Source organism: Clarias gariepinus, chromosome 25 (assembly GCF_024256425.1).
Source record: "Clarias gariepinus isolate MV-2021 ecotype Netherlands chromosome 25, CGAR_prim_01v2, whole genome shotgun sequence".
Lineage (NCBI taxonomy): Eukaryota > Metazoa > Chordata > Actinopteri > Siluriformes > Clariidae > Clarias > Clarias gariepinus.
In genome coordinates, this window is record NC_071124.1 from 21405440 (window position 1) to 21422500 (window position 17061).

The 17061-nt window shown below is 35.8% G+C and overlaps 3 protein-coding genes across 3 annotated transcripts in view; all 3 read left to right on the plus strand.

Annotated features, from left to right (window-relative positions):
* The first annotated feature begins 3831 nt into the window (after positions 1 to 3831).
* xcr1b.1 (chemokine (C motif) receptor 1b, duplicate 1) lies at positions 3832 to 5775 on the plus strand. Its single transcript, XM_053487240.1, has 2 exons — positions 3832 to 3966; positions 4231 to 5775. Exon 2 carries the CDS (start codon positions 4232 to 4234, stop codon positions 5273 to 5275), a length of 1044 nt encoding a protein of 347 aa, XP_053343215.1. The 5' UTR covers positions 3832 to 3966; position 4231; the 3' UTR covers positions 5276 to 5775.
* A 168-nt stretch (positions 5776 to 5943) lies between these two features.
* Positions 5944 to 8777, plus strand: LOC128513485 (chemokine XC receptor 1-like). The gene is made up of 2 exons (XM_053487244.1): positions 5944 to 6677; positions 6792 to 8777. Exon 2 carries the CDS (start codon positions 6793 to 6795, stop codon positions 7732 to 7734), a length of 942 nt encoding a protein of 313 aa, XP_053343219.1. The 5' UTR covers positions 5944 to 6677; position 6792; the 3' UTR covers positions 7735 to 8777.
* Positions 8778 to 16840: 8063 nt separating this feature from the next.
* The window catches only part of xcr1b.2 (chemokine (C motif) receptor 1b, duplicate 2), a 2173-nt gene continuing 1952 nt past the window's right edge, over positions 16841 to 17061 (plus strand). The window contains exon 1 of the mRNA XM_053487241.1: positions 16841 to 17061. This exon is cut by the window's right edge and continues 1952 nt beyond it. The gene's annotated coding sequence lies outside the window, so the exon portion shown is untranslated.

The window sequence follows — 17061 nt, forward strand, 5'->3', positions numbered from 1 at the left end:
GTCTGCTTGTCTTTATGTACGGCAGAGCTCTCTGTCTAACTTCTTAATATAAAGAAATAACATTTTGTAAGGTTGAGTATCTTATACCTTGTTTACACTAAGTTGTACTTCTTTCGCCAAATACTGTTTGGTAATCGGTAAGTGAATCACAGATGAGAAATTGAAAAAGTAGATAAAAATTAAGTTTAGTCTTAAAATGACTGCGGCGCTGTTAAAATTCACTTATACAATGTAAGCGCTGTTATTTCATCAGTGAAAATATTAGGTAATTGCGGTAAAAATATTAAGTTCAGATTTTTTAATTCATTTCTATTGGTCCAGGTGTTTATATACATTGAGCAAGAAGGTTATTGGTATCTTATTTAAAAGTCAATTATTTGATGTGGCACATAACTGTTCATAACGTCACCAACATTTTTATATCAGTTATGTTTAAACTTCAGGCAGATATCTGCAATAATGCAATAGTTTCATTAAATTCTGTCCAGCGTTTGATTTAACACGCGCCCACAGTTTGACACATATGCGGTACGCTGACAAAACTTGGGGTTTATAATCTTATGGCACAAGGTTCAGTTTTCATAGTGTATGTCCCATTTTTTGTAGTAAGCCCTGATGAGTCACACCGGCATGTGTGTAGAAGACTTAGCCGGCTTGTAGGTGTATTACCATCATTTTTTTGTCTGTGTACAAACAGCAAACTTTTACACTGATTGGCTTTGTTGAGTGACATGTATAGCCACGCCCACCTCAAGGCAAAAGCACTGAATGAGTAAAAAAAGAACGTTAGATGCTGTAATGAAATCTGGCTGGACAGACAGACATACAGACAGACATACAGACAGAAAACTTTCTGACACTGGTTTCAGGTCCTTCAATATATGAAATGTAAAAATATCATTGATATCATCGAGTTCTGACCAATGTACAGACAAAACCTTTCTTTTATTTATATAAATATACAGACAATGGTTGTGCATGTGCTCTAGGACATAATTAGTGTGAATGTTAATACTGGCGAATCTAAAGTGGCCTGATAAGCGAAATTGACTTCAGTCAATGTATAAGACCTACTGCTTCCAGTCAGACTTTAACAGTCCTTAACATGGGTTTTACACATTAAGTAAATATTACTGATACCAGGCTCCATGCATAAGCCCTACATGCTTGGGATGCCACATAGTAGATTTGGTAAAGTCTTTTTTTTTTTATAGCAAAACAAGAATAAATAGGTCACCGCTTCAAAACAAAGTTTTTCGATTCCTTAGTGAAAATGTAACTGAAAAAAGTTTTCAGTTACTCATGCATCTGTAAAACCACAGAGCACGAAAACTGCATGGTCTGGACAAAAAGAGAGAAAGTAAGACAGACAAGGGCAGAGAAAGCGAGCAAAAGGAACCGTAGAGTCCATATGTAAACTATTTCCTTTAACATGGTTTATAGTTATACTGTAAGGGGAGGACGTTTCCACCCCATATCAACGGCTCCCGTATTAATAGCGCAACAACGAGGGAAAAAATCTTAATGTGTTGGGGCACACCAAAAAACCAACTGCACTGAACATTTGCATATTCCACAGGACACATATGTTACACATTTCTGGCTCTGTTTACACATAAATGAAGATTCATATTGCACTTTACAAATGGACAATACCACTGTTGCTCATCAGTTTTTTCACACTCCATGACCACCCATACTGCTGCTGTTTGCACACTGCACATTCCATATATACTCAGCAAAAAAAAAAAGAAACGTCCTCTGACTTTCAACTGTTTTTACTTTCAGTAAGTTAATGTGTAAATATTTGTATGAACACTAAAAGAGTCAACACCATAAGACATAAACTAAAAATGTCTCCCAATGTGTCCCTGAATGAAGGGAGGTTTAAAATCAAGAGTACCAGTCAGTATCTGGTGTGGCCACCAGCTGCTTGAAGTACTGCAGTGCATCTCCTCCTCATGGACTGCCTATTGCGGACAGTCTGAGCACTGATGGAGGGATTGTGTGTTCCTGGTGTGACTCCGGCAGTTGTTGTGGCCATCCTGTACCTGTCACGCAGGTGTGATATTCAGATGTACCGATCCTGTGCAGGTGTTGTTACACGTGATCTTCCACTGCGAGGATGATCAGCTGTCCTTCCTGTCTCGCTGTCTTAGGCGTCTCACAGTGCGGACATGGCGATTTATTGCCCTAGCCACATCAGCAGTCCTCATGCCTCCCTGCAGCATGCCTAATGCACGTTCACGCAGATGAGCAGGGACCCTGGGCATCTTTCTTTGGGTGTTTTTCACAGTCGGTAGACAAGTCTCTTTAGTGTCCTGCGTTTTTAGAACTGTGACCTTAAATGCCTACTTTCTGTAAGCTGTTAAGGTCTTAACGACCATTCCACAGGTGCATGTTAATTAATTGATAATGGGTAATTGAACATGCATGGAAAACATTGTTTGAACCCTTTACAATGAAGATCTGTAAAGTTATTTGGATTTTTACAACATTATTGTTGAAATACACAGTCCTGAAAAAGGGACGTTTCTTTTTTTGCTGAGTATGCTTTATAAAGTTTCTTTATACAGTTTATATCATTTGCATGTCCTGTATATTTCTATTTTATTCTTTATTGTGTTGTAACAAAACTAGATTTTATATCTGAAATCCTTTTCTATTGGCATTTGCCTCTCTTATTTAAGCGTCGTGTAGGCATTTCACTGCATATCATACTGTGTAGGGTTGTGCATGTAATGAATAAGAAAATTGAATTTGAATTTTTTAGCCTTATTATTGACATCACTGGAGATGTTTTCTATTAAACTTTTAACCTTAAGTGTTATAATTTATCATTTTCTTTAACTATATTTTATAACCATGTTCGTGTTTTGGAATTCTGGAAGACGAGGTGATCTTCAACTCTCCAGTTTTAGTGAGTCTGAGCACACTGTACCCTCAGACTACTGCTCTTCTCTGACAGGCCTGGAACCTGATATCGTCTTCTGCTTTTGTAATCCACATTCTTCAATATTTAACATGTTAATTCCGATTATAAAGAGTGTCGAGTTCAGCTTTAACCAGTCATACCATTCATCTTTGACTTCCCTCATTAGAAGGTTGTTTCTGTCTGCAGAACTTATGTTTACTGGACTTTTTTTTTTTTTTGCTTGTTTTTCACACCATTCTGTAAAAAATACTGAATTTTGACACTCATATTGAGTTCTTACAGAATGGTGTAAGAAAAACAAGCAAAAAAAAATGGAGCAAAAAACACTACCTCTAAAGACAGTGTTATGATCTGGGGTTGCTTCAGTTGCTCAGATCTAGGCTCAGCAACGTTATGTGGCAATAAAATGACGTCAGCTGATGACCTGAATGTACTGAGGTTATCACATCTATGGAGGATTTCTTACCTGATGCCATGGGAATATTTCAGGACCTGTGAAAGAGTAGTTCTGGAAGCATGAGGAATAATTTTTTTTTAAAAAAGGTCAAGTTTTGACATTAACTCCATTGATGGTCCTTCATATGTTCTGGAGAAGACGTTACAGAGTGATTAGACTTTCCCATCATGAATCCTAATCAAAGTGCTCGGCCAAAAATGATTGCAACTCTGGAAGGAAAAGAAAATGTGATTTTGCATATTTTTGTCGAAACTAAAAACCACAGATTATACATAATCTGATATACACAGAGATATACACACTGAATTCGGGTTTTAATTTAGGGGTCTATTATAATGCCAGGATTTGCATGAAATCTTGCATTTAAAATCCATGTTTTATTTTTTTAGCTACTACTCCTACAGTCTGACATTTCAAAACACTGAAGTGGGTTTACTAGTGAAAATAGGGAGGGTTTAATGAGAACCTTAATAGGAACTATGTATTTCTGAAGAGGTTTCAAAAGGGAATAAAAGGAGTATCAAACGCTAAATCAACTGCTGTTTTGAAGAACACATTGGCGCTCATACTTAAGGTATGTAAATTTAATAATTGTTTTTTTTAATGTACAAAGCAATAAAATTAGTCCACCAAGGTGAAACGTAATTTTAAAAAAATCTGTTATAAGTGGGAGATCGCTTTTTATGATTGAATCAGTAAATGTTATATTGTGAAGACTTTTTGTGAACATTTTGAACCTTTTGAAAAATGCCAAGCTACCTGACAGACCAGATATTTCTTCTGTATGTTTTCATTTTTGTAGTAATAAAATGTATATATTTTTTACTTCTTCTTTTAGCATGGACCAGAATATGGAAGAAAACAGTACAACAATATATGATAATTATAGTAATAATTATTATGACATTTCTGATGAATCGTGCAACAAGACTGAAGTCATTCACTTTGGAGCAGTGGTCACCCCAGTCTTTTTTACGATGGTCATCGTGTTCAGCTGTGTGGGCAATGCCTTGGTCCTGTGGGTGCTGATAAAATATGAGAATCTGAGATCCATGACCAATGCGTTCCTCTTAAACCTGGCCATCTCTGACCTGATCTTTACTCTCGGCCTGCCCTTTTGGGGCTTAGACCTCGTATTTGGCTGGACGTTTGGAGAATCAGCCTGCAAATCAGTGAGCTTCATCTTCTACCTGGGCTTCTACAGCAGCCTCATCTTCCTCACAGTCATGACGGTGCATCGCTACATGGCTGTGGTGCACCCGCTGTCTATGCTCTTGAACAGCACCACATACTATTCCATTGGGATTTCTGCATTTATCTGGTTCCTGAGCTTCTGTGCCGCCACCCCTTATTTCATCTTTAGCGTGGTCAGCAGTCATCCTGATTCTGAGTCTTTTCATTTCTGTCATTTTAACGACATCAAATGGAAGCTGATTGGCATTTACCTGCAAAACATCTTCTTCCTCATTGCCTTCCTCACCATCGCTTTCTGCTACATTGAAATTCTCAAACGCCTTCTCAGACCCATGTCGCACACCCGGCCCAAGACCGTCAAGCTGATTCTCTGCATTGTGGTGGCTTTTTACTTGGGTTGGACGCCATATAACGTGGCCATCTTCCTCGATTCTCTGATATCATTTCAAATCTCGCCATTTAATGAGTGTCATGTCAGCACCACTGTGGATTATGTCTTTAACGTCTCCCGACTGGTGGCGTTCTCTCACTGCTGCCTAAATCCAGTGTTTTACGTCTTTATGGGGGTTAAGTTCAGAGATCACCTAAAGAAAGCACTGAGGAGTTTCTGCAGGGGCAACGATCAACCTACTGACAAACGACACAGCCATCTGATTACCTCAAACGGAGAGGAAATTTCCATGTACTAGCTGATCTTGCAGGAGGTCTATGATAGTAGGAAAGCAGTCAAATGTATTATCAAATATTTGGGATTTGTAAATAGCTTTATGATTCCATATTCTGTATTGGTTCTATTTAGACAGAATGTTGTAACATTACATACCATCAAAAAAAAAAAAAAAAAAATAATAATAATATATATATATAAATTGTACAGCGCCAATAATTTTTACTTATTCTGTTGTTACTTAATGCCAGTTTCTTATGTACTCTATACTTTATATCAGCTTTACTGTGGGATATTACACTGTGACAGAGCTGACTTTTTTTTTACCTGGCTTCTGTTTAAATTATTTTTTTTCTTTTTTGAGAAAAATGTGGCTGATCAAGTCTTTTGTGTTTTTTATCTCTAAAAACAGAGCTAAAATCAGTAATAAATTCTGCAAATTATTTTAAAGCTGTGTAAATGTTTGCGATACGAAATAAATTTTTATAAAATATCATGTTTACATCTTTTTTTTGGCCTTTGTTTTAGACTAAATCATAGCTGTTTACCTGATATCGTCTTATGCTTTTGTAGCCACATTCTTCAATATTTAACATGTTAATTTCGATTATAAAGAGTGTCGATTTCAGCTTTAACCCATTCATCTTTGACCTCTCTCATTAGAAGGTTGTTTCTGTCTGCAGAACTTATGCTTACTGGACTTTTTTCGCTTGCTTTTTTCACACCATCCCGTAAAAAATCCTAAGTTTTCGCACTCATAGTGAATTTTTACAGAATGGTGTAAGAAAAACAAGCAAAAAAAAAATGGAGCAAAAACACTACCTCTGGAGACAGTGTTATGATCTGGGGTTGCTTCAGTTGCTCAGGTCTAGGCTCAGCAACGTCATGTGGCAATAAAATGACGTCAGCTGACGACCTGAATGTACCGAGGTTATCACATCTATGGAGGTTTTCTCACCTGATGCCATGGGAATATTCTAGGACTTAACCTGTGAAAGAGTAGTTCTGGAAAGCATGAGGAATCATTTTCAAAACACAGAGTTCTGACCTTAACTCCATTGATGGTCCTTCATATGTTCTAGAGAAGACATCACAGAGTGATTAGATTCTCCCATCATGAATCCTCATCATATAATCGGCCAAAAATGATTGCAACTCTGGAAGAAAAAAAATATTGTGATTTTGCATTTTTTTTGTCGAAACTATGCCATGGTGAATGCCATTAGCTTCATGGTCTGACATTTCAAAACACTGAGGTGGTAAACAAACGAAAGAAAGTGGGTTTACTTCTGAAATTAGGGAGAGTTTAATGAGAACCTAATAGGAACTATTTATTTCTGAAGAGGTTTCAAAAGGGAATAAAAGGAGTATGAAACGCTAAATCAACTGCTGTTTTGGAGAACACATTGGCCCTCATACTTAAGGTATGGAAATTATTTTTTTGAAAAATGCCAAGCTACTTCACAGACCAGATATTTCTTCTGTATGTTTTCATTTTTGTAGTAATAAAATGTATATATTTTTTACTTTTTCATTAGCATGGACCATAATATGGAAGAAAACAGTACAACAACATATGATAATTATAGTAGTTATTTTGACATTTCTGATGAATCGTGCAACAAGACTGAAGTCATTCACTTTGGAGCAGTGGTCACCCCAGTCTTTTTTATGATGGTCATCGTGTTCAGCTGTGTGGGCAATGCCTTGGTCCTGTGGGTGCTGATAAAATATGAGAATCTGAGATCCATGACCAATGCGTTCCTCTTAAACCTGGCCATCTCTGACCTGATCTTTACTCTCGGCCTGCCCTTTTGGGGCTTAGACCTCGTATTTGGCTGGACGTTTGGAGAATCAGCCTGCAAATCAGTGAGCTTCATCTTCTACCTGGGCTTCTACAGCAGCCTTATCTTCCTCACAGTCATAACGGTGTCCACATACTATTCCATTGGGATTTCTGCATTTATTTGGTTCCTGAGCTTCTGTGCCGCCACCCCTTATTTCATCTTTAGCGTGGTCAGCAGTTATCCTAATTCTAAGCCTGGACATTTCTGTCATTTTAACGACATCGAATGGAAGCTGATTGGCATTTACCTGCAAAACATCTTCTTCCTCATTGCCTTCCTCACCATCGCTTTCTGCTACATTGGAATTTTCAATCGCCCCTTCAGACCCATCTCGCACACCCGGCCCAAGACCATCAAGCTGATTCTCTGCATTGTGGTGGCTTTTTACTTGGGTTGGACGCCATATAACGTGGCCATCTTCCTCGATTCCCTGATATCATTTCAAATCTCGCCATTTAATGAGTGTCATGTCAGCACTACTGTGGATTATGTCTTTAACGTCTCCCGACTGGTGGCGTTCTCTCACTGCTGCCTAAATCCAGTGTTTTACATCTTTGAGGTCAAGTTCAGAGATCACCTAAAGAAAGCACTGAGGAGTTTCTGCAGGAGCAACGATCAACCTCCAGCCATCTGATTACCTCAAACAGGGAGGAAATTTCCATGTACTAGCTGATCTTGCAGGAGGTCCATGATAGTAGAAAAGCAGTCAAATGTTTCGTCTAATACTTGGGATTTGTAAATAGCTTTATGATTTCATATTCTGCATTGTTTTTATTTAGACAAAATGTTGTAACATTACATACCGTAAAAAATATATACATATATTGTACAGCGCCAATAATTGTTACTTATTCTGTTGTTTCTTATTGCCAGTTTCTTATGTACTCTATACTTCATTTCAGCTTTACTGTGGGATATAACAGTGTGACAGAGCTGACTTTAGTTTTTTTTACCTGGCTCCTGCTTTAATGCATTTTTTTTTTTGGTTGAGAAAAATGTGGCTGATTAAGTCGTTTGTGTTTTTTATCTCTAAAAACAGAGTTAAATCAGCAATAAATTCTGTAAATTATTTTAAAAGCTGTGTAAATATTTATGATTAGACTCTTCCATCATGAATACTTATCATATGCTCGGCCAAAAATGATTGCCACTCTGGAAGGAAAAAAAAATGATACTTATATTGATATTATATTTTTGTCGAAACTGTGCCATGGTGAATGCCATTAGCTTCTACTCCTATGGTCTGACATTTTAAAACACTGAGGTGGTAAACCAAAAAAAAGAAGAAAAAAAAACAAGGATTCACTTCTGAAAATAGGGAGGGGTTAAAGAGAACCTAATAGGAACTATATACTTTTATTTTTTATTTTTAAATTTCTACCTTTATATCAAAAATAGATTATAGTAAAAAAAACAAGTAAAACAAAGAAATCTTTTCTTTTAATACATTTTTTATGACATGAATAGCAAATCAAAAACTTTTTTTATAACCCTTACAATGAGATGTGCCATTTCTTATTTTTCTCTCCCCTATAAAAAATCTACACGAAGTATTTCTTTATATAGCTGGAATACACATTAACAGTATTGTCAACCCTGTGTTTTTCAGTACAAACTTTTTGATCATTTCTTTCTTTTTTATATTATTTTTTACCACTTTTCAAACAAAAAAATGTGTTTTGCATGCAAAGAAGAAGCATATATGTATATATATAGATTCATGTATTCACTTGTATATTAATCTTATTTATTTATTTATTCACTAGCAACATATATTGCATTAGTACATGCTATGTGTATCGGTTCTTATTTTCAGTTAGTATTTTATCTGTAAAGTGTGAAATTTCACACTTCAGTAATATAATATTTATTATATATTAATAAAAAAGGAATAAAAATCACATTTGATTGAGTCTGTGGCATTGTTTGAAATTAACAAGTCATAAAAGTCATTTATAATTATTAATGTGTTTCATCATAACATGCAAATACAATCTGAATGGGGAAAAAATCTGAATTTAACTATATGGATTGTAATGTAAACATAGCATAGGAAAGGTAAGAGTAACCTTTTTAAAGGGCCAAGTCGATTAATCGAGGGATCAGCATTTCTGTGTACCCTGACCTCTATTTTTCTTCAATCTGGCCAAGCTATTTTTAGAATATTAGTAAGAAACTTACTAGTGCTGTGGAATGAAACTGACAAAGTGACAATGAATTACGTCTTTAACATCTCCAGATCGGTATAGCGTTCTCTCACTGCTGCCTACATCCACTGATTTATATCTTTATAGGGGTCAAGTTCAGAGATCACCTTAGGAAGGTTATGAGGAATTTCTGTATGGAAGATGATCCAGCTAATGACAGGCAAAGTCAGCTGATTTAGAAGGAATTTCCTAACTGAGAAGGAAGTTTTTATGTACTAACCAATCCTATAGCGATTCCTATATAGTGGGAAAGCAGCCGAAAGTGGCTTAAATTTCTAAATAATCCTTAAATATTTTGTACTTATATATGCATTTGTTCCATATACCACCGACTTGTTAAAAAATATATATATATATTATTATTAATTAAAATAATAAAATTGAATAAGTTTAGGTTCTTGGTCACCATATGTAATATTACAACAAATAAGTTTTAATATATATATATATATATATATATATATATATATATATATATATATATATATATATATATATATTATATTTTAAAACTTATTTGTTGTAATATTCCATACTTGAAAATGGTTACCAAGAACCTAAACTTATTCTTTTTTATTATTTTAATAAGGATTTTTATGCTTTAATGTTGACACACACCATGATGTTTATTATACTCATTTCTCAGACAGCAGGTGGCGCTAAAATATTGCGTGTGTGTGTGTGTGTGTATGTGTCATCTTAACATATAACCATATTTTATTCAATATTTATAAGATACCTATACTTCACTTCACTTTTCACATTTTTAATTTAACATTTCATATGTCTATGATATATATATATATATGTTAAATTAAAAATGCCAGCATTTAAATTATCCAATTTTAATAAATCTTTTAAAAGCATTTTATATAAATATATAAATAATATATATACAGTAAAGTGAAATGAAGTGCAGCTATCTAATAAATATTGAATAAAATATGGTTATATGTTTAGATGACAGGACTGTTTTTTTTTCACAAGTTGCTCACTACATTTATATTCATGCATGTGAATTTAGGATTTCTGATTTCTTTTTATTTTTTTGCTGTAGCAAATGTGTGCAGAACCAGCTTAACCTGATGTGTAAATATGTGTTTTGGAGGGTATTTTTTTCTGAGTAAAACTGAAACACAAATCTTGTGAAAATAAATGAGTGGAAAGAAAAACCCTGGTTTTCAATGTACTGTACTACCTACAGTAATGTACGCTGTGTCCTACTGTACTTCCCATTATGAGAAAAGGAAAGAACATCTGTCGTAAAAATTCTATATTTTTATTTATCGGGGCCCAAATAACAGTTGTGAGGTCTCACAAGCTTACAGCATATAACCAGCTTATATATATTTCAATATCTGAAATTATTTTTCCTCCCAAAAATAAATCAACATTCAAAAATCAAAGAAAACAAAAAACAAATACACTCTTTCTACTTCCACAATTATAAAGTGAATAATTAGTAGCTCTGTGTTACAATGCACAAGATCATATCTCAACATCAAGGAACAAACACAATTTCCATAAAAGCAGAACTTTGGTCTTTGTTGAAATTTGGTATTCTGGAGAAATCTCGGGTGTTTCTACATCATACCAGGAAGCAACACCATCGGCTACGGCCTAAAAAAAGTCCCATCAGAATGAAATACATGTTTGGTGAAAAGAAACAAAGAGAATATATTACCACAAACACATTGTACCAGCTGTGAAGGATGGTGGTGGAGGGGTGATTTTTTTTTTTTTTTTTTACAACCACAGAACCTGGGAAACTTGAAGTCATTAAGGCAGTAATGAATTCCACTTCACACCAGAAGACAAATGCGAGGCCATCTTGTCATCAGCATCAGCTGATCCGATCTCGAGTCGTGCAACAATACAATAATCCTGATATTGACATCTGAATAGTTAAATAAGAAGCAAATCAAGGTGTTGAAATGACAAAAATCAAGACTAGCAGTACAAAGCACGAGAATCGTGAGAAAAGAGAAGAGGGGTTGTGGTAATGCAACTTAGTGGATGCCAACCGCCGTAAAACAAGAAGAAACAGAAGAAGACCTCGCCCTAGACGTTGTTTCACGATGGTAAGACAGTTATGCGTAGGATTGAAAAGAAAATAAACTGAAGCCATGGTGTTTGAACATTTCTTTGAAATTATGTAGGAATGAGTGAATGAATTATGTATACAAAATTATAAAATTATTATGTTTCCCATCACAACCAGTGAATTCATGACCCAATATATACATATACAGTATACACCTGCTCACAAAAGTGAGTACATCCCTCTAATTTCAGCAAACATTTTAGTATATCTTTTCAAATGACAATACTATAGAAATAAAACTTAATGGATATATATTTTAGGGTAGTCAATTACTGTTCTCAGAAAATAACTCGACATACAGCCATTATCAAAATAGCTAGCAACAAAAGTAAGTACACCCTAAGTTATAACAGCTTTACATCTTTAACCATGCAAAGTCACATGTCCTATGTATTATGTTCATGTGCTTGTCAGCTTGGTAGGACCATACAAATTTGTGTATCTTATATAACCTGTGGGGCGTCCTCAAGCGGAAGGTGGCGAAGCGCCATTGTGTTTAACATCCAACAGTTCTGTGATATGATTATGGAGGAGTGGAAGAGGATCCCAGCAACAACATGTGCAGCTCTGGTGAATTCCATGCCCAGGAGGATTAAGGCCGTGCTTGGTAACAATGAACACTTTGGATACAGTTTTGACGAGTTCAAACGACGAGGTTTTGTACTCACTTTCATTGCTAGATAATTAGACAATAAAGTCTGCATGTTGAGTTATTGTTAGAGGACAGTAAATCTGCACTACTCTAAGTAGATCCGTCCCTTGAGAACATATAATAAAGTGGTTGCTGAAATGGCTGTACTCACTTTGTGAGATGCTGTATAACTAACCAAATAATTAGGAGCCTTACATTGGATAATCACTGCTATTATTAAGATGGTTCAGCTCGCAACAACTTATTTAACCCTAACTGAGGCAGTGAGGAGCTTCTCATTTGTTAAACAGCCATTACAGAAGACATATCCCGTTGTCATGGCAAAGATGTTACTGTTGTAGAAGAATCAAATTATTACTAAGGAGACTGATGAAACTACTAATATTAGGTTAAGAATTGAAACATGCATTATTAAAACCTGGAAGCATAGTGGTGAACCATGACGGAAGAAATGTGGTCAGAAAAGCATCCTGAACAAGCTCAGTGAAGTCAAATTGTTAGAAAGTTTCCAGATGCACACTGAGAAGAGAACTCAAGGGATTGGGACTAAACAGCTGCGTAGACATAAGAAAAAAACACTCTGTAAATCTAATCAGAAAAAGACTTCAGTTTGCTAGGGAGCATAAAGAATGATCTGTGTATCATTGGTCTGGATTTACCCCATTCCAGAGTGATGGGTCAGTCAGGGTAAGAAGAGAGGTGGATAAAGTGATGCAAAAGTCATGCCTACCTTCCAAGTCTGTGGAGCAGTATTATGATCTGGGTTTGGTTTTGTTGGTCAGGTCTAAGTTCCACAATGTGATGTGCCCAAAATATGAGGTCAGCTGGTGACCTCAATATACTGAATGACCAGGTTTTTCCTTCAATGGATTTTTTTTTCTTCCTTGATAAAAAATATTCTACGGGTATATTCCAAGATGATGATGCCAGGATTCATCAAAGAGTTGTTCAAGAAACATGAGACTTCATTTTCACATATGGATCGATCACTACAGAGTTCAGACCTTAACCCCATTGAGAATCTTTGGGATGGATTTGGGCTACTTTACGTAGCGCTCCGATTCTCATATCATCGATACAAGATCTTAGAGAGAAATTAATGTGACTCTGGAATAAAATCAAAATTGGGACTTTGTACAAGCTTTTTCGGGTTGGACCCCTTTCGCCTTTAGAACAGCCTTAATTCTTCATGGCATAGATTCAACAAGATGCTGGAAGCATTCCTTAGAGATTTTGGCACATTTATTTGAGTTCCTGTTGCATTTCTATCCAATCTGGCAATTCTCCTCTGACCTCTGGCATCAGCAAGACATTTTTGCCCAGAGAACTGCCCTCATCTGATATTTTCACTTTTTCAGACCATTTTGTGTAAAAATCCCAGTAGATCAGCAGTTTCGGAATATATTCAGACCAGCCCATCTGGCACCAACAACCATGACACATTCAGTCACTTGCTACTCATCGGTGGGTAAATACATGTAATATGCGGTCAGGCTGTAACCCATAGACAAAGACAGATTAAAGGGAAGAAGGTTCAAATATATTATACTTTACTTTTTTCTGATATCTATTATGGAGGAATAATGTTCATTTGAGTGTTAAGTGTTGTGAATAACATTATGAAACATGTTTGCTTTAAAATGAACAGCCCAGCTGCAGCAATAAGTGGTTTCCTGTTTAGGAAGACTTGAGTCATTTTATGATCGTATGTAAAAGTGAAACTTGAGTTAACACTTATAACTTCCAGTACCTGTTCACAAGACAAATGAAACACTGATTGAGTCTTCTTTCATTTTCATCATGAATCAAATAAGTCCCTTTTGTCATATTAGCCCGATTCCAGATCACAAATACTAGTAAGCTAGCTAGCGAAGCTAAATGAAGAAGGCAATAGGAGTAACATTATTTAGGGTGCTGCAATTTTATGTTTTATATAATGATTAGTCTCTGTAAATCTACAAATGAAAATAAGTATATTAATGTTTTTTTAAAAATTTCAAACAAGCTTAGCTAGCCAGCTGAGGTACTGTTTTCCTTCAGGCTAAGCTAACTAGCTTAGCCTGAAGGAAAACAATAAATTGCCCACAGTACCTCAGCTGGCTAGCTAAGCTAGTTTACCACTTTAAAACATTGTTTTTCAAAAAAGATCTGTTGGAATACAGCTACTGATTCTACTAGCTGTATTTTTGGATCTAAACCCTGTTGCACACTAATACGCACAGGGAAAGCCCACTTATTAGGCTGGGTTCATAGCCATATTATGCAGGTAACCCAGAGGGTCTGGGGCTCGAACCACCAACCTTTTGATCACCATAACTCCGAGCCTTAACACACTAACAGACCAGTTTAGCTGTATTACTTTAAACTGTAGACATCATGCTGTAAATAGAGATGTTTAATTTAAAATGCAGAACTGATTCTTTAAAACTGACAGCACTTTCTTTTTTACATCTAAAGTTAAATCTAAATTGCACTACTATGTGGTTATGCATTCAAATGGGTCAGACATTTGAATGAATGAATGAATGAATGAATACACACCTTATATATTACTGTTTCCATAATAAGAATTAACAAAGTGCCATTGGTATGGTAAATGCTCCTCATGGTTAGATTAACAGTGTGTGTGTGTGTGTGTGTGTGTGTGTGTGTAAGAAGTCTCCCATGTCTTTTTTTTTTTGTGTGTGTGTTACAGTCAAATATATACTTTTAATTTTAAGAGCGCTTTGTAGCTTTTTTTTTTTTTTTTTAAAAAAGCTAAAAGGGGAAGGCGATTAGATGTAATTATCGGAATACAGTCAACCAGGGGACTTGAACGCTTTTAACAATGCACATTGTCTTTACAGAATCCCCCCCAAAATTATGCAAATGAGTTTTTTAATGTAAGGCGATATGTATAACTTAAAATAATCAGATGGTCCCTGATGAGCAAGTCGAGGGCAACAGTAGGAAGGAAAAACTCCCTGAAATTGCAATAGGGAGAGACTTGGAGAGGAACCAGACTCGACAGGGAACCGTTCCCCATTTGTGTGATATCAGATAAATATAGCAAGGATTGATCTGCAGTCATACCGTGAGTAATGAGGCAAAAAAAAGTTCAGTATAACGGGCGAGGTGTTTAGAACTCTTAAAATGAGATTATAATTAGTATTTTATTTATTTATTTAATTGTATTATTTTATTGATAGAAACAACCAAAATAGCAATGAGATTGTGTGTATCTGTGCTTATTCTTTGGTTATGTGAACCTTTTAATCTTTTTTTTTTTTTGCTCAGTCATGTTTGTATATTCGGTTAAAATTACCTAAAATTCAGTTCATCATATTGCCTAGGTTGTGCTGAAAAAAGAATATGTCACTCTATACTGCACAATGATTGGCACTGTTGGGCCTTTATACTACTGAGATGTATAATTAGTTTAAAACTCAAGTTTTAGGGACATCTGACGAATTCTGTAATGTAAATAAGGTTTACGTATATAGTTTGCAAGCCGGGACTTTGGTATGAGTAATTATGATGCCATAACGAGAAGAGAGAGCAAGAAGGACAATGTTATCTAATTTGTCTTTGCAAAAGAATTTACATTTTACTAAAAAAAAAGAATGATTGTGATGAACATAAGAACGAAAACAGGTGATTTCTGCTTTCTTTCACATGCTAAGGAAAAACGAAATTTGGACACCGCACTTATGATGTTGCTCAGAATTATAATGTTGCTCAGAAGAGTTGCGCAGGACCTGTCATGGTCCTGTCACATCAACACCGTGGTAAAAAAGGCCCGTCAGCGTCTCTACCACCTAAGACGCTTAAGAGACTTCAGACTGCCCTCCAAGGTGCTCAGGAATTTCTACTCCTGCACCATGGAGAGCATCCTGACGGGAAACATCTCGGCCTGGTTTGGAAACAGCACCATGCAGGACAGACGAGCTCTACAGAGGGTGGTGTGATCAGCTGAGCGCACCATCCGTACCGAGCTCTTTGATCTGCATTCGATCTACAGCAAGCGGTGCTGGACCAAGGCCAGGAAGATCGTGAAGGACCTCAGCCATCCCAACATTGGACTGTTCTCTTTGTTGAGGTCTGAAAAGCGATTCCGCTCCCTGAAGGCCAACACAGAGAGACTGAGGAGGAGCTTCTTCCTGCAGGTGATACGGTCCCTCAACCACAACACAACACAGGACTAATTACCATCTTTTCGTATCATCCAACACTGACTGGGCATCCATGGCCACTTTGGACACATTCATGCACACTGCACTATATATTTATATTTTTAAATCTATGAACCACTGCACAAATCACTTTAAATAAGACACTTTACTAAGTCACTTTTTATGCATATTTGCACACCAGAGCCATTTAAAAATTCTATTTTTATTTCTATTTTCTTTTCTATATTTCTATATTTGCTATATTGCTATTTTGCTTTTTATAGATATTTTGTTCTTATTTGTACAGTATATTGTACTTTTACTTTGTACAGTACATTGCACTAGTTAATCTTATTTTTCTAACTTATTTCCTTTATTACAGTATATTTTACTTTGTACAGCATATTTTACTAGTTAATTTTATTTTTTAACGTATTTCTTTCATTCATTTCATTTCTTATGTATAAGGTTTTACTATTTTTTTAAGGTCACTGGCAGTCATATAACATGTATGTGTATGTGACAAATAAAATTAGAATTTGAATTCGGACTTTTCTTATATGTACAGTACATTGTTGTTGCTGCATATATCTGATTTGTTCTTGTTGCATCATGCTGCCCCTAATCCTTTTTCTAACCCTTATAGGATTAAAACATCTCTATTCTCTATTTTTTCTTGCTCCACCTGCCAGTCAATTCAGAGGCTTTGTGGTCTGTAAACACGCAAGTCCTCAGTGAACATGCGAACACTGTTTACAAAAGTGTTAGTTTCACAGCTTCTTCCTTTCTGAGTAGATGAATAAGTAAATTTACGGCAAAGCAGCGGAGAAAAAAAAAGGGGGAAGGA